Source organism: Falco biarmicus, chromosome 9 (genome assembly GCF_023638135.1).
Source record: "Falco biarmicus isolate bFalBia1 chromosome 9, bFalBia1.pri, whole genome shotgun sequence".
Classification (NCBI taxonomy): Eukaryota; Metazoa; Chordata; class Aves; order Falconiformes; family Falconidae; genus Falco; species Falco biarmicus.
Window position 1 is genome coordinate 9,382,498 of NC_079296.1, and position 18,719 is coordinate 9,401,216.

The following is an 18,719-nucleotide window of genomic DNA, read 5'->3' on the forward strand; positions in this document are numbered from 1 at the left end:
GACCGAGCTCCAGGCGTCAGTAGACTTAACTGGAATTCAGTTTATCCAGACGGACAGCTCTGCTTGCTTTAGTGAACTGCTTCTGCCAAAACTACTGTTCTTCTTACACTTGAATCTGCACAGACAGATTTCTTAGGTTGATCTAAATAATTTTCCAGAGGGGGACAAGCCCCCAGCGCTCTCGGTGCCCCCCAGGTGCAGGGACAGCACTGAGCTTTCAGCTGCTGGGACCAGCCACGATAACCTGACCGCTGTCCCTTGAGAAAAGGCAATGGGCTGAATGAAAGCATCAGAGGGGGCAGGTCTGACATGTTTGCTGCTTATATGATTTCTCCTGCCTTGCCAACTATTCTTGTGTTCTTCCTTAGCACTCAGTGTAAACCATTCGGTGCTTGCCTCGGTGGAAAGGAACAATTACTAATGCAGCTCAATACGACCCAGATAATAAATGGTGCTTTGCCCACAGCACCCACAAGAAACATGTGCCATACCTTTCACATTGAGCATCTGGAGCTGGGCAAGGTCTCCTATAGATTGTGGAAGACATTTTAAATGATTCCTTTCAAGGTTTAGGACCTAAAGTATTAACAGAAAAGATATTCAAGATATTTATACAAGTCTCAAGCCTTCCACACATCTATGTTGTCGGGACTACTTCCAGAAAGACAAACTGGGTTTAGACAAAACTTTCTGGGTTAAAAAAAATAAAAATTCCAGAAGCCCTGGATACAGGGTACGTCTAGTAGGTGAGAAACCCTATCCACAACCAACAGCTGCAGCAGGTGCTGAACGCAGAGGCAGGAACTGGGAAGCCGAGCATCCTCCCCTCCAGGGCAGCACCCCCCAACTCCAGCTCCCACGGCGGAGCGGCAGCTGAACCCAAAGCTGCCCCAGAAGCAGAGGGGACCCTCAGAGTGCACTGTGGCACGCTGCACTGAGTTCTCAACATAATCACAGCAGGGAGAATGGTACAACCTGAATATTCCAGGCAATCGATGGGACTGGAAGCTCCAGCTCCACCTGCTCATAGCACCTCCTTGGCAGTACGAGCTGCTTGCACTGGCAGCCCTTGTACTACGCTGGGATGACAGAATTCAGCACACCCACCCTCCTCCTCCCTGCTCTCCCCCTCCAACAAGCCAGTCCAACAGCAACACTCAATAACATCGATCTGACAATACCAGCACCACATTTAATTTATGATTATAAAAAACTAGCAGTAACCCCATAGTCTTGCTGCCCTGTAACAGGCCCTTTATGGACACTTGGGATGCAGCTGCAGATCTTTTACCTGCAGAGATGTCAGCTGGCCGATATCAGCAGGAAGTGATGCCAGCTGGTTGTCATGCAGGTCTAGAACCTGGAAGAGTAAATGATTTCACCACACCAGGTTGGGAAAAGAAGTCACGGTGCAAGAATGAAAGGTCATGAAATATCTAGCAAAGGAAAATTACTTCCCTTCCAGTGGGGCTTTGAAAAGCGGCTTAAGTTTTTGAGGAGACGTAGCTGCATAATTCTTGTAAGGCTTTTGAAAACTCAAACCTCTATACATCAATAAACAAGCAAAAGACTAGGGAGAGCAGTGACCCAAGGGAGAGCAGTGACACCAAGGGAGCTGTTCCACAAAACCCAATGAGCCAACGGGGTAAATCCTCTCCATGGAGCCAGCCTGGCAGAAAAAGACATTTTCTGCAGGATCAGTGAGCTGAACAGCTCCATGGAAGCTGAACTGCTCCAACACCGGTGCTGGCACAGGGAGAGGGCAGGACTACACCTGGAGACCTCCCTCCATGGGGAGAAGTGAGCTGCTGGAATGACTCTGCCTCCTGTGGACCCACAGCATGCGGGTGGTGGAGCTGAAAGCCCTCAGAATTTATATGGCAGGTACGGCGACACAGCCCCATCGCACGGGGTCACCCATCACCAGGGCCGTTCACATTCAAATGACCCACCAGTGCAGAAGAGGGATGGACCTACCCCGTAACACACCCAGCCCTGACCGACCACCCTGTGCGAGGCTGCCGAGGGGGGAAATGTGTGATTACGAAGAGGATAAACGAATCCTGGAACTGATTATGATTTTATACAAACTGCTCAGTGACCGCTATCTGTCTGCCTGAGAGGTAAACCTAGGAAAGGCAGGCATTACTGATTCTTGGTGAAGATAGACAGAAGGGATTTACTTGGGATAGTGTGTTTTCATGCAGCTAGAATGCAAGAAAAATAGGCTACAGGTTAACTGTTAAGAATCACAATTACCTTCACAGTTATGAGACTTGAGAGGCTGCAGGACTTTGGAACTAAAGATGTCAGATTATTTGTGTGAATAATCAGCACCTGAGAAGGAAAAATCCCATTGAAACAGGAACACATGAGACACTGCTGTCTAGAACAAGCACATTGTTGAGATTTAATTGCAGGAGCTGTATAAGAGCTCAATAGGTTATTCAGTATCACATGATGTATTAAAATAGTAAATGGATTTTCATAGCAGGTCAAACTTTTAACACGTTTGCTTGTTAACAAGAGCCTAGTTGCTTACATGTGATATATCATTAAATAGGCCAAGCAAGAAAAGTCATCTGTCATCTTTCACGAGAGAAGTTAGCTCTAAAGCACACAGACAGGATTAGTCCTCCCCAAACTGCTCTCTGTGTAGCATTGTACAAGTGGCCAAATTCATTACAAACCAACAAGCAACATATAAACAACCACATGCAGTCACTTCCAACACAACTACAATACTGAAGCTTAATAATAGAATTATCTAATAATTTCTGATTACAACATTACCTTTTTTTGCAAGACTTTACAAGTTGCAAAGGCCCCGTAAGGAACCTAAAACCAATTTAAAAATAGTCACGTCAGGCTTCTCAAGACACTATCTTTGTAAGCACTTCTACAGTACCCACCCATACAGCGTGAATAACTAACTTTAATGAATAATGCAAGTGATACTTAAAATCACCAGCCCCCAGTTTTGGCCCAGGATACCATTACCTCCCAGTTAGCTTCCATTTAAACAGCTTGCAATGGCTTTCCATGCTCCAGTGTTGTGCATAGCACAGAACAGGCTGAGGTTTAGGCAGAAGTTCAAGTCTTGCATGATTTAATATCCAGTGTGCAGATGACTCAGGAGTTCAGGTGTATTTTCCCTTAGTCATCACACAAATGTATTCTCTGGTTTTGCAGCCTCAGCAAACACGCCGCAGCGGGCTAAATGGGAAAGGTGAGCCACAGGCAGCCCTGCGCGTCTCGGCACATGCCAGGCTCTGTGGCAGGGGGGCAGTCAGAAAAGGGAGACGCCAGCAAATTCAGCTCATGCCAGGCACGGCTGAACACCGTGACCTGCTCTACAGCGCGGAACCGGCATCAGCCAAACCCTTGTCCAGTATTAATTTTAAGACAAAACTCACTTTAATTTTTGAAACAACAAAGGCTAAAAAGAAAGAGCAAAGCAGAGTTTGCTGGTACCGATCCCAATGGAGCCGCTGGGGATGCAAGACCAGCTGCGGCTGTGAACAGCGCTGGCTCAGCGCATCCCCCGTCTGCCACCCTTTCACCTAGACTGGCTTGCAGGCTGTCCCACAAAGCTTGCAAACCCACACACAACATGCTGTTGGCTTCTCATCTTTGAACAAAACATCCCCAAGTCTCAGCAAAGCCACTGTGTGCCACACAGCAGCCAGGTAGCCTCTCCAGGATGGTCCCAAATCTCCCCCCAAACAGAAGCGCGATATCCATCACCTCGCTAGGCAAAGGCATCCTGTGACACAAGGTTACGCAGGTACCAACATTTTAGAAACGTAAGACACTGAATAAAACCTGCAATGAAATAGAAATGGGCTTCTGCTTAACAGGGTTGCCTGGCTGCCAGAATGAAAAGCTGTGTCTCCTCTGAGCGCCTGGCAAGCCGTCACCAACTGCTCCCACGCCATCAGACAGCTTGTTTCTAATTTAGTTGGCTGCCAGAAAAGAAGCCAAGCTGGAAGTGAGATTTCCATCCTTAACCGGCAGCCTGGAAACAGGGATTTTCACTTATACAGAAAAATAACCACAGGTGGCAGACTTGGTAGCTCTAGGATTAGAAACAGTCAGCCTTTGGCAAATTCCCTCGTGACTAACAAAATTAAGCCATGAGGTCCCCAGCTAGGGTGCTACCGAGGTACTGGTGGAGGGTATAAGACCACTCTGCCCTTCCCAACTTGTTAAATGAAAAAGGATTCCCAGGACAGAAGCGGTTTTGAAGCATCGGGTAGGATGGGCAATCTCCCACCTAAAAAGAGGAAGAAGCCCCCCCTGGAAGGCAGAGCTCGGCAGCCACGGGACGCAGCAGACCGGTACCAAGGCCACTCCTGCCCCAGGGCTCACAGACATGACATTAACCTGGCAGCTGGTGACAAGCAGCAGACAGAGGCATCAGACCCATGAGGTGATACTGGAAGTTGTAGGGAACATACCTCTGAGAGTTCACATTTGGATATGTCAAGAATGTCATCAGCACCAGCTTCTTTTGCCTGGAGAGAGAAGATATGCATCCAGAGAATTATACCCTGCAGAAATACCTGATCTCTTGCTGCATATTGACTAAACCACTCACCTGCCCCCTCCCTAGAAAATGGAATTACAGTTCTCTGCTGCCGCTGTGTAATTCAGCGATGGTGCTAGAAGCAAAGGGTGTTCTGCTACAGCTGCAGCAAGAAAAAGCAACCACGAAACCAGAAAAGGCAGAAAAAGCCTTTTGGTGCAATAAATGAATTTCTGCACAAAGAACCAAAGTACATCCCAACTCTGCAATTTTAACTTAAAGGATATGGAAAGGAAATGATGGCATTCAAGCACCAGAGAGGCACTTCCCAGGAACAGCAGCAGTGCCATCCTAGCCTGTAAAGAGCCTGCTGTGCCATCGGCATGTCTCACTCCGCAGCCCAACCTTCTTCTGAGCTGCACACAGCGACCGAAATAACCTGCTATCGCCTTTTTGCTTCCACAGGACCCACGGAGCCAGCTCTGCTGTGTAAGGGGGAGTAAGGACTTGCTGCTTCTGTACCAAAGCGGTTTTCCATGTTCAGATGAACAGCATCCAATGCAGCTGCTAACAGCAATGATTTTTTGCTAACGGACAAACCTCACTGGGAGCAGCATTGCAGCTCTGGAATTATTTTCTTAAATGAAAGGTTCTGCACGAGGCAATAAAACCTGCTTGTGTTAGTGCCTCTGTTAAATCTTCAGAACTGGATATCCTGACCCTAAACTAAGCACGTGCAATACAGAACTAATCCTGGAACGGGCAGATGAAGCTATCCCTCCCCAGCCCTGCAGGAGCTGAACAGAAACCCTCCAACTGAACAAATTCGGTAACAGTGCTTTCGTTATTGGTAACCTAACAAAGCCTTCCTTTCCAGAACATCTTACAGACATCCAACAGGTATAATTTTGTCACTTGTAAAATGCAGGTGCCTCTGGGGTAGAGCACAGCAGATCCCCTACGCCGGCACTGCGCCACAGCTCCGAGCACAGGACAGGCAAAATTCCAAGGAGGATTGCTTTCAGAAAGCCAGCTTTAAATCTGCGGCTGCTGTACGAGAGGTAGCTCAGCCAACCTCACTGGTATGACAGCCACCCACTGAGGATCTGCCCCAGAGGATCCTGGCTAAATCCTAGTCCAGGAAAACAAACTGCAACGAGTTAATCCTCTGAGCAATAGGAAGAAAAGGAGTAATAATGAGAAGCAAGAGGGGCACAGGGAAAGCCAAGTATGATGGGGAAGGGGATGTCACAGGTTCCTTGGCAGGAAAAGCAAACTGGGAGATCTGTCAGGGTGAAGAGGCGTGGAGGGGAAAGGAGTGATGGGGTCGTACATGCAGGCTGGCAGGAGGCGGGCAGGGAGGATTACGGGGAAGCACAGAGGCAGAGGGGGATGGAAGTGGCACAGTGGGGACCTGTGGATGGGAGGGCAAAGGGAGACGGCGAAAGCAGGAATTCTGTGATGCACATTAGGAAGACGACCTGCTGTCTTGGTGAGGTAACTCGATCACTGGTAACGCAGGGGACATACCGAGTCACCCAGCGCCCAGGACTAGACACAGAACAGAAAAGACCTCAGCATTGCTTACCAGGCACATTTGGTATTCAAGGCGCTTCCGAGCATCATCACTGGGTTTCTTCTTACGGAAGAAGAGCGGCATCTTTAGTTTTGACTATAACTCCGTCTCAGTGGCACAAATGATCAGCGTAAATAAAGGCAGAGGGCTCCTGGAATATGTGTTTGCTGGGGAGCCTGGACTACAGAATTGTGCTCTAATAAGGGGGGGAGGGAGGGGAAAAAAGAGAAAAAAAAAAATTCACTGTCTCAGCAATTGTCTTTGTTTAAGCCCTTCTCTGGCTTGATCACACAGGGAGATTCCAGCACACCTCCGTGGTGAAGCGTTAACAGGAGCCGCAGCAGCACTGTTGTGTCTCTGAGGCAGGTTGATTGCCTCAGCCATCCTTGGGCACAATAAATTCAGTCAAGCAGGAACCGTACAGAGGAAGGCTATTGAGCGCTCAGGAAAGCCCAGGGTCTGCTCTAGGACAGGCACTAAAAAAGCTGTAACTGTATCAAGAGACCAAGTACCAGGGACAAACCCCAAACGACTCAAACTCAACGCTTAAAACAACAAGCAACTGTAAAATGTTCTAGAATAAAGGTAGGCTAGCAATGTGTAAAACTCCTAGTCCCAAGAGCAACACAGCTGCCTCCACCTTCCAGGGCAGGTGAGAATAAACAAGACCCCAACACTGTTCAAAATACAGGTAACTGCTTGCCAGGGACATGTTGATTACCGAGTGCAGCAGAACCTCCTCTGGCATGTCACACAGCCTGTCCCAGCCACTCTCCGGGTTGTCACAGGGACCCCAGACAAGCACCAGAATCAGGGTCCCCAAGCTAAACTTCGCTTCTCAGCTTTAGGGGTTGTCTCAAGTTAACCAAGCACTCGATTAATTTTCTTTCTAGGCAGAAGCAGTCCCGCACAGAAATACTTTCCCCGTTTTAGTCTCACAGCGAGATGAAGAGAATCTGCTTAAACACCTAATAGCTTAGACTCAGACTTTTAATAGGCTTATAAAGCCAAACCAATTTTCAACAGTGTAATAACTGCCTGCAAAGCTAAAAGAACCTAACTTCAGAAAAGCTCTGACCAGAGCCACGGCTGCTGCCCCAGCCACGTGCCGGAGCGTGCCATCTGCCCTCCCGGGCACTGAAGGGCTTCTCCCAGGCTGTGTGGCTCCAGGTCAGACTGCCGTGCTCCATCCTGGGCTTTCCCCAAAACAGTTATTCTGGTCACTACAAGACTGAGAGCTAGGGAATGTTTTTTCTGTTAATTTAACTTGACTGTACGCAAAGACAGCAGCTGATTCAAGTGTAACCAGAGTGGATGGCAGTAAGATGCCTGGAGAAACCAGTACTGCAGGGGCGTGAGGGGTCAGCTCTAGAACAGGACTCAGACTGAGTACGGGAGAACACGGGAGCATGTGGGCAGGCTTTGAGGGAAGGGCAGAAAGCTAAAGCTGGACAAGAAATGGGGAGACCAGCTGGTAATTAGATGGGGACCAGCTGGGATGCTGGGAAAAGAGACCGGGGAGGAAATGGCGTTCATCTGAGGCTGCACAAGAGCAGGGGGAAAACTGGCAATGCAGAAAGTGTGTGAGCTGGGGCTGCTGGTGAACAAGGGCTCCCAAAGGGAGCTGATGCAGGCAGGACTGAATCTGTCTTGGTGGTAAGACTGGCATAAGATGACAGAGGAGCAGAAGTGCAACAGAGAGCCCAAAAGGGGAGACTTGAACTGTCTGGGCAAGAAGCCCTGCGTACTCAGGGAACCTAAGGAGCCATGATCAGCACTGCACAGCAAAGAGGGTGGACCCAGGCAGGAGCTACAGCTGCCAAAAGTCCAAATTGAGATACACACTATGAAGCTTGCACTGGAAGTTTCACTTTGCAATGGCTTTTTTAAACATTGTTTTAAATAAGCAATTTTTAAATCAATACAAAAGCATTAATACTTTACTGCTACACTCACCGGTAAATGGCACAGCTACGCAATGCAGTCAATTTATGCTCAGTGAAGCTCATGTGCATAAAAAGATGGTTCTCTGCCGGCTCTGCATCTACAAACTGGTCTCAAACTACACTGAAAAGCACATACCCACAGGATACAGCTGGAGACGTTCCTTGCACATGCAGATCTCTCCCAGAAACTAAACAGAGCTTTATGCAGATAAATCCTTAGTGTAAAAGCAAAATATAACTTCAGTCTAAATGCATCCAAGCAACTACCCTTCACTCCAGAAACAAGGTGGCAACGACGTTCTGTTTCACTGTACTGTCATACCACTCCACTGGAACAAGCTACCACACACAGAGGGTGGCTACAAACAAACTAATTCTGGGCGTTAGAATTGAACTCCATGCTTCCCTGCTCTTTCCCTGCCATCCCACTTTGCTGCCTTTTTAACAAGTTCAGACTAACGAAATGCCTGTCATATTCACCTCCCCCCAGGAGGTGAGCAAAAATTCAGAAGATTAAGCAAGAATGAAAGTTTGTTGTCAGAAGTTACAGTTTGCAAATGCAGGAAAGCAATCAAGAGCCATAAGCAAGGGTCAAGCCACAGACAGAAGGAAATGTAAAGATGAGAAACCAGGACAAGGGCGCCTGCAGCCAGACACCCGTAACTTTGCTCAACATGTTCAGCTCTTTGCTGAAGACTTACACACCCCCTCATCCCGTCTCACCTTTCTCTATTACAGCTAAGTATTATTAGTCATGTGGGTAGTGGAAAATCATTATTTAATTGTTGCCCAAGAAAATACCTAAAGATGTGAAGGCTGAAGGACAGACAGTTGACAGGAAAAGAATAGTATCGGGTTCAAAAGAGGAAGGATCAGAGACTTGTTAAACAGATTGAATAGTCTTTAAACGTCAAGACTTGCCTTAGTGAAAAAACACATCAAACCTGCAAGCAGTAAAGCTGTGCCTGTCTCCATCGTCTTTGTGTGCTCAGCTGACCATCGTCCATTTTAAGTGTAACTAGCACTCAGCAGTCAATAACAAGAAGGGCCTTTGTCACGTGACTATATTTTATATGGCATAATCTTTATTTATTAAGTTATTGAAAGAACTATCTGCAAGCGCCTGGGACAGCACCCACCCTGCAATAAGTCAGCATCCACGAATTACAAATCCCATGTCTCTATGGATGCCAGCAGCTGGTTTTTGCAGGCAGCCGCTCTGCTTGCCTAAGCGGTAGCAGCACACACACAGGGCAAGAAAGGGCAAGGGAATGTCCACTGTGCGTTTTACATCCTGCAGCTGTTTGCATACTGACAGTAAAAGAAAACCAAACCCCTAGTTTTACAAACAAATGTAATCAAAGTGAAACAGCAATATGGCTATACAGAAAGACCCAACCCCCATTTTTTAAAACATCCTGGACATCATAAATACAGCATGGCACTGTAACAGACAAGATGAAGGTCTGAAAAGAAGAGAGATTTTATTTTCTGTGGGAAAACATGCTCAGCAACGCATCAGTGAGCTAGTGTCTGGATCTCAGTGGGGCTCCTGCAAAGATGCTGCCTAGTCACACGGGACAGAGCTGTCACCAGACATCTCTCAGGCAGCAGGTCCTGCTCACTGAGAGGAAGGTCATCCAGTGGCTAGCAGCAGTGGCAGCGAGCCCTGCAGCCCAACCCACACTGGAACAACACACAGGAAGGAGGCAGAAGGCAAACTGCAGCTCTGTAATTTAACTCTCTCACAGCACGTTTGCTCTTTGTGCTGGAGAATTGTTGTGACAGTTGTACCACCCCTGTAATAAACAGCCTCTGCTTGATCCTGTCAAGGGCCTCTCCTGGCAATGCCTTAACCAAATCTCCTCTCTTCTTCACCAGCTCCAGCTCTGCCTCTCAGGCCTTTCTTTCCCTTATTGTCACTATTCTCTTCCTCTTCTTCTTCTCCTTAGGGACTCCCTGCAGTGGCCCCCTCCCAGGTTTCACACAGCTTCCAAAGGCTATCTTTCTCGGTCCTCCTCTTCTTTACTCTTTTTACCAGCCAGAATAGCGCCGTTCTGTGCCTGAAGGCCTGAGCACTGCCGGCACCGGCCCCAACACCTGAGGAAAGCAGCAAGAGTGAGCAAGGGCCGCCTCTCTCCCCGCAACACACACACCGGCGGCCGGGGCCTGCTCCCAAAGCCCCCCCTGTGCCCTGTGCCTTCCCTTGCTCTCGCCCCTCCGAAGGGCCCCGGCGCAGCCCGAGGGGCCTCACACCCACACGGACCCTCGGCAGGGCCAGAGGCCGCCACCGATCCGCCGCCAAACACCGCACACGCTGTCGAGGCCCCGGCAGCCGGTCTCCCCCAGCTCCGACCCGGCCCGGCGCCGCTCACCGCTCACCACCGCCATGATGCCACGCCGCCCCCACCCCCTGCGCGGGTCACATGACCTGCCGGCCACGGGGACCAGCGAGAAAAGCGGCCAGAGCGCCCCGTCCCGACCATAGAGACCTGCGCGACGCCCCGCAGCGCTCGTGCGCCCCCAGGCGGGAAGGCCGCCCGCCCCGCCTACGCGGAGGCGGGGAACGCGCGCCCCAGCTCCCGCGAGATCTCGGCGGGTATATGCTGGGCCCGCGCGAGTCGCCTATTCTTTTCTTGTGTCCCCGTGGGCCGTGGCAGCTGCCATCCGCCTCCATCCGCCGCCACCCGCCTCCATCTGCCATCACCCGCCGCTATGCCGCCCAAGTTCGACCCCAACGAGATCAAAGTCGGTACGTGCCGGGCGGGGGGGCGGCGGGGGAGCGGGCGGGGCGGGCCGGGCCGGGCCTGGCCTGGCGAGCGGGGCTGACGCGCGTTGCTGTGCCCGCAGTGTACCTGCGCTGCACCGGCGGGGAGGTCGGCGCCACCTCCGCTCTGGCCCCCAAGATCGGTCCCCTCGGTCTGGTACGTACCGCGGCGGCGGGGGGGGGACAGAGGCCTCGGGGGGGGGGGGGGGAGGGGGGGGGAATGTGTGTGTGGGGGGAAGAGGCCGGGGGGGGGGGAAGAGGCCTCGGGGGGGGGCAGTGGGGGGGGGGGGAAGAGGCCTCGGGGGGGGAATTGGTGGGGGGAGAGGCCTCGGGGGGGGAAATGGGCGGGGGGAAGAGGCCTCGGGGCGGGGGGGAGAGGCCGCGGGGGGGGGGGGGGAGGGGGAATGTGGGGGGAGAGAAGAGAGGCCTCGGGGCGGGGGGGAGGCCTCGGGGTGCAGTGTGTCGTGGGGGCACAAGGTGAGGTGGGTGGCACAGGGGTTCTCTGCTTTCGCCCAGGTGACGTTTCTGCCCCGGTAACACGTGTTTCTGGTTTCAGTCTCCCAAGAAGGTGGGTGATGACATTGCCAAGGCCACGGGTGACTGGAAGGGGCTGAGGATCACGGTGAAGCTCACCATTCAGAACAGGCAAGCGCAGGTACTGAACGCCAGAAGGGACGGCTCGGTGGTGCAAGTGTTGGGCGCAAACAAGCTCCGCTTGCTCAGGCCACGAGCCTAAATCCCGGCAGGGTCGACTCAGCCCTTCATCCTTCCGAGGTGGATAAAATGAGTTCCACACAGCGAATGTGTGGGGGTCTTCGGGAAAGACCTTAAAACGCTTGTGCAAGTGTTCTGAGCACCTCCGGCTTGAAGCTGCTGGGGTGTGCTGTGTATGAACCCTGGGCCTTACCAGGCTGAAGGTTCCCGGTCTGCTGGCAACTGGGGAGAGAGCTGCTCATGTGCCAAAGCTGATCATTTATCCTGTTGCAGATAACTGTTTGTTCTACAGAATGTCTGACCAGGAAAAAACTCTTCTAAGCAACATAAAAATTATAAAAAGCTTCCTTAATTAATCCTGTAGCCACCCGCCACTATACCTGTCCTGAATTCTGTGGCTGGTATATTCCAGTGGTGAGCTGAGAGCAAGCCCCAGTCAAGGAAACAGGCCTCTCGTGGCTGTGGGGGGGCCTGTGCCGAAAGGCTGGGAACAAGTTTCTGCATCACAAAAAGGCCTTTTGTACTAGTGAGTGAACTGAAAACATGGTGCTCTGGCGATCAGCTTCCCAGGTGCTGAATGCTCGGTTGTGTGTCTTTGTTAGCTACTGACTTCTGCTTAAAGGGGGGAGAAATTAATCTCTTTTCATTTAGATAGAGGTTGTTCCTTCTGCCTCTGCTCTGATTATCAAAGCTCTGAAGGAGCCTCCTCGTGACAGGAAGAAGCAGAAAAACAGTAAGTTTTCATCTGGCTGTAGCTGTGAATGTGTCTGGGAGCTATGAGGGGAATTGTATCTGCCTCCTAGATTATTCAGCTGGCAAATGGGTGCTGTGGGGCTGTATCTTGAGCTGCTGACATAAAGTGTTGGGGTACAGACAACAGCTTGTACACCAGCAGAGTTCAGTTTCTTGGAAGATGGGGTAAGAGCAGCCAGTGTGCTGGTCTTGTAACACAGGGACTGGTACAGTCCAGAGCTGAGCTGACAGAAAACACCAGCTTATGAAATGGCTGTTCTTGTGGGTAGCTTTGTGCTAAAGCCTGTGGACAGGCATGCTGACCGCAGCCTGCTGTAGTTGTAAGCTCTGGTTTCCATGTGGTTGGAGTGCTGGGAATGGTGCTTCTCTAGCAAAGCATGGGGAACTGGAAGTGCCTGTGTCTGTCTTACTGGTAACTTACTGGTGCAATTGCTTTGCTTCATAGTTAAGCACAGTGGAAGCGTCAGCTTTGATGAGATAGTGAACATTGCACGGCAGATGCGGCACAGATCCCTGGCTCGAGAGCTGTCAGGTAAGGAAGGGGTGGTGGGGTCACACAGAGTCCTCCCTGTCCTTGTTCCAAGGGCCTAAGCCAGGTTCTGCTGGTTCCTGGGAGGGTCCCATAGCTGGGGGTGGGGTGGAGCTCCTCCTGCAGCTTGGGCACTGAACACAGGAGGAACAGCCACAGCCAGCCTCCTACCTTCTGGCAAAGGTAGTGCAGGATGGTGAAAGGTTCACGGGGCGCTTTCTGGTGCATTCCCTGGGAAACCAGTACACTAAACCTGGCTGAAGCGGCTTGCTGAAACCCCGTGGTGACAGCCTGCAAACCACAGGGTGGGGTGGGACAGCTGAGGGGTGTGAATAGCTAAGTTCTCTAGGTGTTCTTCAGTTTTTCCTGTGGTAAAGCACTGACAAGCTGTGTCTTCCCACTGCAGGGACAATCAAGGAGATTCTTGGAACTGCCCAGTCTGTGGGCTGCAGCATTGATGGCAGGCACCCACATGATATCATTGATGATATCAATAATGGTGCAATTGAGTGCCCAGCTGTAAGTATCCATCTCTGACTGAAACTTGCTGTATGAGATGATTTACTTAAGAGACTCTACTAATGAGCTGTATTTGTTTCCTTCAACAGAGCTAAGACTACAGAAAAGAAGTAGCCATATGAGGCCTCTTTTAAGTCTTTTGTAGAACCTTAAATACTCAATAAAAGACCCAGTTGTCTGCAAAGGGTGTTGCTGGCTTAATTTTGTCCTTGTCCTGCGCTGTGCGAATAGTGGGATTTGGAAGGGGCCTGCCTGATGGTTCCACAAAAAGCTAGAAGATAATCCCTTTCACATTTGCTGCCCTGAAATCCTTGGCTTGTGGCAACGCTGAGTTTGGAGAAGCGGAGCTTCCTCAAGCCAGTACTCCAGTGAAGAGCAGACCACTAGTAGCTTGTGGCCCATGGAAAGTTTTGTGAGCTCTGTTCTTGCCAGTGCCAAAGGTGCAGCTCCGCGCAGACAGCTTGTGAATTCCTTGTTTGCAAGCGCAGCTTTTGCTTTGCTTGTTAAACTGTCTTTATCTCAGCCCACAAGTTCTCTCACTTCTATGATTCTCTCCCCCATCCTAGTTTGGGGGAGTCAGCAGGCAGCTGCGTGGGCTTGCAGGATGGAAGGGCTCCGACAATCTCCCTGTGGGAAATAAAATCAAAGGTGTGGCTGTGCAGTCAGCATTCCCAGGGACCGCAGGAGCCAGGAGAGCTCTGTGTGCCTGGCACAGGGACCTTGCCCTTCCCTCCGGTGCCTTGCTACCAGGAAGAACCTCTGGTGTAGGTGACACCGTGGTGGTCTGTTGCAGAGCAGATTGGGTTCATGGCTCAGCTTCTGCCTTAGAGCAGAGGACACTGGATTTTTCTTCTGGTGGCTAGAAGTAAACACATCCTAGTCCTTGAGCTGAACTATTGTATTTTATTTCATCGCTGAAGAGGAGCAGGTATGCTGGTTGCAGGTGGGACCCTGTGGTCCTCTCTGCTTCAGGGTGTTGTAACAGGGCCCTGTCTTATGCTTTTCCTGATCCCTTGAACGGTGAAACTGGGGGAGCGGGGCAAGCAAAGCCTATAGCCCCTCTGCATCATCTGCTCCAGGTCCTGATGTATTCTCTGAAATAAAAAAGCTGGTTTATGTGTTTGCATTTCTTTTGGCATGGGCATTCTGTAAATCCAGTGCTGCTGCTTGTCAGGAAATGGGCTCCAAAACCGGGCTGAGCCGCAAAACTTGCGATTAGTGGTGAGTGTTGTGGCTGTTCCTGCAAATGACTGCAGCCTGCAGGAGTGCTGACCTAGCCTGCTGCTGGAGAGCTGCCACTTGCGGACAAAAGGAGTTTCCCCTACTAAGGGCACCTTCCTGAAGGAAAGGCAACTGGCTTACTGGAGAGAATGCCTGTTGGTGAGAGGCGCCGGTGCCCCTTACGGTATGGATCAGGGTAGGGGTGTGAGTACAGCTGTTGAAAAGCACAGTGAGGAAAGAGTGAAAGGTTTAGCCTTGTTTATTCAAAATGAGCGTTTCTTGGTAAAACTTAAGGGCCTTGCCAGCACCACCTTAGGGGTCTCGCCCAGTGCTGAGGGTGTAAGGAGCCCGTGGGCTCAGCCCATTTATCTGCTTAACCTCTGCGGAGGTGCCTGTGTGTTTCAGGCGCTGCTTGGAATTGTTGTACATCAAGATACTTGACATTTGGTTCTGGCACCTGAGAGCTCTGTCCAGCTGGTACAGCTGTGGGGTGCAGATAGAAGCAAAGTCCCCCAAAGATCCTGGGGAAACCTTGTTCTGTTTCCAGGGAAGGCTGGGGTTTCCCCTGGGGCAGCACAGTGAGGGATGACAGTGTGGGCTTTCAGGCTGAGCACTCTGTTAAAGTGAAATTACCCTGGCAAGGAGAATGCTTGAGGTGACCCTGAGGTATCACTAAAAGCCTGATGAACAGCAGCACTGTGATTGCAGTTTACTTAAGGGCTGATGGTGTCCTGGGGTGGGGGGGGAGTCATGAATGTTAATTTAGGTCTAGTTTTCTAAAGGGAAAGGGGATCAAGGTCTTACCAAGATGGTGAGTTGTGTGAGCCTTGGCGTTGGAAAAATGTTCTGTGAGGTGTGTTTTCCTCCTCTGCAAAGCGGTGACGGTACTCAATCAGCTTTTTCCTTGCCAATGTCTCTTCAGTTCTGCAAATAACTCTCAAAGTTACACTTACAGGGTACTTTCAGCCCCAGAGAGAAACTCCCTGGCTGGAGCTCTACTACAGCGAGCAGCACTGGAGAGGTGTGTGTTGCAGGAGCTGGGGAAAGAAAAATAGAGTTCTAATGCTTCCGGGGGTGTGTAGGAGAGCGTGTGATATGTGCACTAGCTGGGCTGCTAAAATCTGATGGATGGGGTCTGGATTATTCCCCAGGATCTGCCAGAGTCCTTTGTAGGAAGAAGCTGGTGCAGCTGGTGGTTGGCTGAGTGCAGCACTGACTGCCGTTGTGCCGGGCACACCAGGTGCTGGCTGAGCTGGAGCCTCTGTGAGGAGGAAAACTCAAGTCTCCAAGTAAATTCCATCTCAAACTCAATGGGAGGGGGTGTACACCTGTAGTAATAAATGTTTATTTCTGAAGTACGTGCAAGCAATGTGGTGTTCTCTAGTATAAAAGGTGCTCCAACTCCTAAGCAGCTGTAGTTGAGGGCTGCTTGGATGTGGAGCTAAACCCTGGTGTTAGCTCTAGCTCAAGCCAGGAGTGAGGCTTGGGCTGAGCCTTCCGTGCATGTGGCGGAGTCATGCTGTAGGAATGTGTCTCCTCCTGCTTGTGAAGCATAAAATGCACATTGTGTTAGCAGTGGGATCTTCAGGAATCATCTGTATTTGCCCAGATTTAACAACAAACCGCTGCTCTCATTAGGACCCAGTTTCCAATCTGCTCTGCTGCCATCGGAACCCACTGGTGAAGCAGGTAAAACGGCATGGAGGGGGGACCCTGGGGAAGAATTCTCCTAACCTGTCCTTGCAAGATCCAAAACGCCAGGTCAGCATGGAGGCCAGCCAAAAGAAACAGCGAATCATGTCCGTTTTCCACCGTGGTCCTGCTGTCTGGAATGTTTAATGAAGCAACAGCTCTGTAATTGCGTGTTGAGCCCGTGGGCAGAGGAGAGTTGCCAGGACCTTTGGAGAAAGGCCGGGCATTTAGCAGGGGGTCAGGGGCTGCTGGAGGGGCGATGTGTGGGGGCAGGGGTTTGGGCTGACCAGTGCATTGATGATTTCAGAGAAAATCTACTTTTGTCCTTTGTTCCCTGATGAAATGCAGGTACATCACCCTGGTGACTTGAGGGCCACAGAGAATGAGGGCTGGCTGTAGTGAAACAGGGAAAGGCATGACAAAAAATTAGTTTCTATCAAATCAAACCAGTATTACATCCCAGCACGTGACTGTTGGTGCGGAGGGAAGAGCTGGACCCTCCTCCTTCCTAAACCAAGACTGACCAAAGCCTGACCCAGGTATCCCCAGAAACTGCAGTTCCCTGCAGAACCTGTGAGGTTTTGCCTACAAACTCTGACGGACCTGTCTGGTTTTCCACAGCTTGGGCAGCTGTGCCCGTGGTCCGGAGTCTTGCCAGCTGGGATTGGCATAGGGCCAGCGCAGGTGACAGAAGCAGAACGCAGCAGATCTTTGGGCTTTGCTCTTTCGTTTGCTTTTCCTCCTGCTGTTCTTGCCTTTTTCTGAGGCAGGCACGGAATAAAAACAGAAACGTGGCTGAAACCCCAGGCGCTTGCCATCTTTAGTTCCTTGGCTTGGGGTTGGCCACGTTTCAAGCTAGGAACAGCGCTTGGATGCTCTCTGAACCAGGGCTGGCTGCGGGCCTTCGTGCTCCGCATCCCACCACCGTTCCCACCCCTCACAGGACGTGGGCTGCAACAAATTCTGGTCAGAGACTGGTGGGGGAGTGGGGGAATCTTCTGACAAGTGGTCCCAGGCTGCAGCGGGGATGCGGAGGGGTGGTGGAATCTCCATCCTTGGAGCGGCACAGAGCTCAGCGTAATGCTGCCCTGGGCGGGTGGTTGGGTCCCCTCCAGCAGAAAGTCAGCAGCGATTCCACGACAAAGCCACACAAAGGCTTACACTGCCCAGCAGGGGATCGCAGCACCCCTTCCAGCAGCAATTTTAGTTGGAACTTGTAGGAAGTGTTTTGTCGGCCCTGGTGTGAGAAGAATCTCCTGCTCTGGTGTGAACCCCGAGCCTCGGGAGCCGTCAGCCCCGCAGGTGCCCAGGGCTGCCCTGTGCAGCACACATGCCCTCTGGGCTCTCCCCCACTTGGCAGCACTGGAAATAATTGGAAAAAAGATTTCTTTTGCATCAGGGAAGTTCTCTTGGGGCAGGATGCAGAACCTTTCCCATGCTACCTTAGGGCACGTGCTCTGCTAGAAGCAACATAGTGCTTGGAAGGAGGTTGCTATCCTGCCAATAATTCTTTTTTCCCAAACCAGCCTTCTTAAAAAGGAGGCAAAGGGCTTGATAAAGATAGGAACAACCTACATTAACTTTGCATTTAAAATCCATCTTCCTGGGAACTGCATTTGTGCTCCGTAGGGGCAGGATTTTTTCCCACTGTGGTGATCTGTGCCTTCAGAAGAAATGAGGGAAAGGGATGCTGAGGGGCGCTGAGCCCTTGGGAGACCTTTGCTCTGGTGGAACAAGGGCTTCATGAGCTTTAAGGAGAGGGGGCTTCCTCAGTTCCCTGAGAAAAACAGGGCCTTGAAAAGCCAAATCCTTGGGACTTGTGTCTTCCTGCTTTAGGATAGAAAATCTGAATTTTGTTAGTTTGGTGCGGGGTGCCAAAGGCCCACGGGGCAACCTTCCCCCCCCTGCCTATGGCATGTGCTGTAGTGGGTGGTTGCAGTGAAATAGGCGCTATTGCCACAGGCGCAGCGGTAAGGGATTGCTGGGCAGCATCACCCAGCCAGTGGGAGCCATCGCTGGGTGCCCGTGGCAGTGCCAGGGCCCAGCCCAGCCCACGTACCCACTGACGGGCTCCGAAGCTGGGTGGCTCAGCTGGTGTGGCGGGGGGGTGGTGGGGGGGGATGGAAAGCTGTGCTGTGGCCGTGGTGCTTCGTTCCCATTGCCCGTGGGGCCGCAGCGATGGGAGCAGCGGAGTTTTCCAAGGTTCATCGCCAGGTTGAGCGTTGGCCTTGGATGGATGGATGCTCCTAGTGCTGGGTGAACCCACTCGCCTGTGGCGGGTGTTCTCTGGGACACCGCCGTGCCGTCCTGGAGCTTCTCACTCTGCACGTGGGGGGCTTCTTTGCCAGCCCCCCGTTATCCACCTGCTTGCACCTCAAACCCCTCTGTTACACCTTCCCCGTGACCACCCCGGGCATCGAGGCCGCTGCGTCCCTCCGGGAATCTCCGGGCAGGGAAGCTGGTGGCCCCCCGGG

General features: G+C 51.5%; 2 protein-coding genes and 1 non-coding gene across 10 annotated transcripts in view; 2 read left to right on the top strand and 1 right to left on the bottom strand.

The window, feature by feature from the left end:
• The window catches only part of LRSAM1 (leucine rich repeat and sterile alpha motif containing 1), a 28,013-nt gene extending 17,529 nt beyond the window's left edge, over positions 1-10,484 (bottom strand). The window contains exons 1-8 of one of the 8 annotated variants that reach the window (XM_056351762.1): positions 10,317-10,427; positions 8,995-10,150; positions 6,117-6,300; positions 4,461-4,517; positions 2,794-2,838; positions 2,260-2,337; positions 1,292-1,360; positions 492-576 (exon numbers count right to left, since the gene is read on the bottom strand). In XM_056351762.1, coding sequence (XP_056207737.1) covers positions 492-576; positions 1,292-1,360; positions 2,260-2,337; positions 2,794-2,838; positions 4,461-4,517; positions 6,117-6,188 — 406 coding nt within the window. In that variant the 5' untranslated portion in view covers positions 6,189-6,300; positions 8,995-10,150; positions 10,317-10,427. Of the gene's footprint in view, positions 1-491; positions 577-1,291; positions 1,361-2,259; positions 2,338-2,793; positions 2,839-4,460; positions 4,518-6,116; positions 6,301-8,994; positions 10,256-10,316 lie in introns of those variants that run through there. The other 7 variants (XM_056351763.1, XM_056351761.1, XM_056351760.1 and 4 more) reach the window with 7 other exon arrangements.
• A 159-nt stretch (positions 10,485-10,643) lies between these two features.
• RPL12 (ribosomal protein L12) lies at positions 10,644-13,516 on the top strand. Its single transcript, XM_056351768.1, has 7 exons — positions 10,644-10,802; positions 10,901-10,974; positions 11,374-11,472; positions 12,183-12,264; positions 12,730-12,816; positions 13,220-13,332; positions 13,422-13,516. The coding sequence occupies exons 1-7, from the start codon at positions 10,766-10,768 to the stop codon at positions 13,425-13,427; spliced, it is 498 nt and encodes a 165-aa protein (XP_056207743.1). The 5' UTR covers positions 10,644-10,765; the 3' UTR covers positions 13,428-13,516.
• On the top strand, positions 11,899-12,027 carry LOC130155645 (small nucleolar RNA SNORA65). The gene has a single exon (XR_008824140.1). It is a non-coding gene; the product is annotated as a small nucleolar RNA SNORA65 (small nucleolar RNA).
• Positions 13,517-18,719: the final 5,203 nt, after the last annotated feature.

What these genes read in the sequence shown, in the direction of transcription:
- RPL12 (XM_056351768.1), top strand. Translation starts at nt 10,766, where the DNA reads ATGCCGCCCAAGTTCGACCCCAACGAGATCAAAGTCG. An exon ending in CCCCAACGAGATCAAAGTCG is followed by an intron (nt 10,803 to 10,900) that starts GTACGTGCCGGG and finishes CTGTGCCCGCAG; the next exon opens with TGTACCTGCGCTGCACCGGC. An exon ending in AGATCGGTCCCCTCGGTCTG is followed by an intron (nt 10,975 to 11,373) that starts GTACGTACCGCG and finishes TTCTGGTTTCAG; the next exon opens with TCTCCCAAGAAGGTGGGTGA.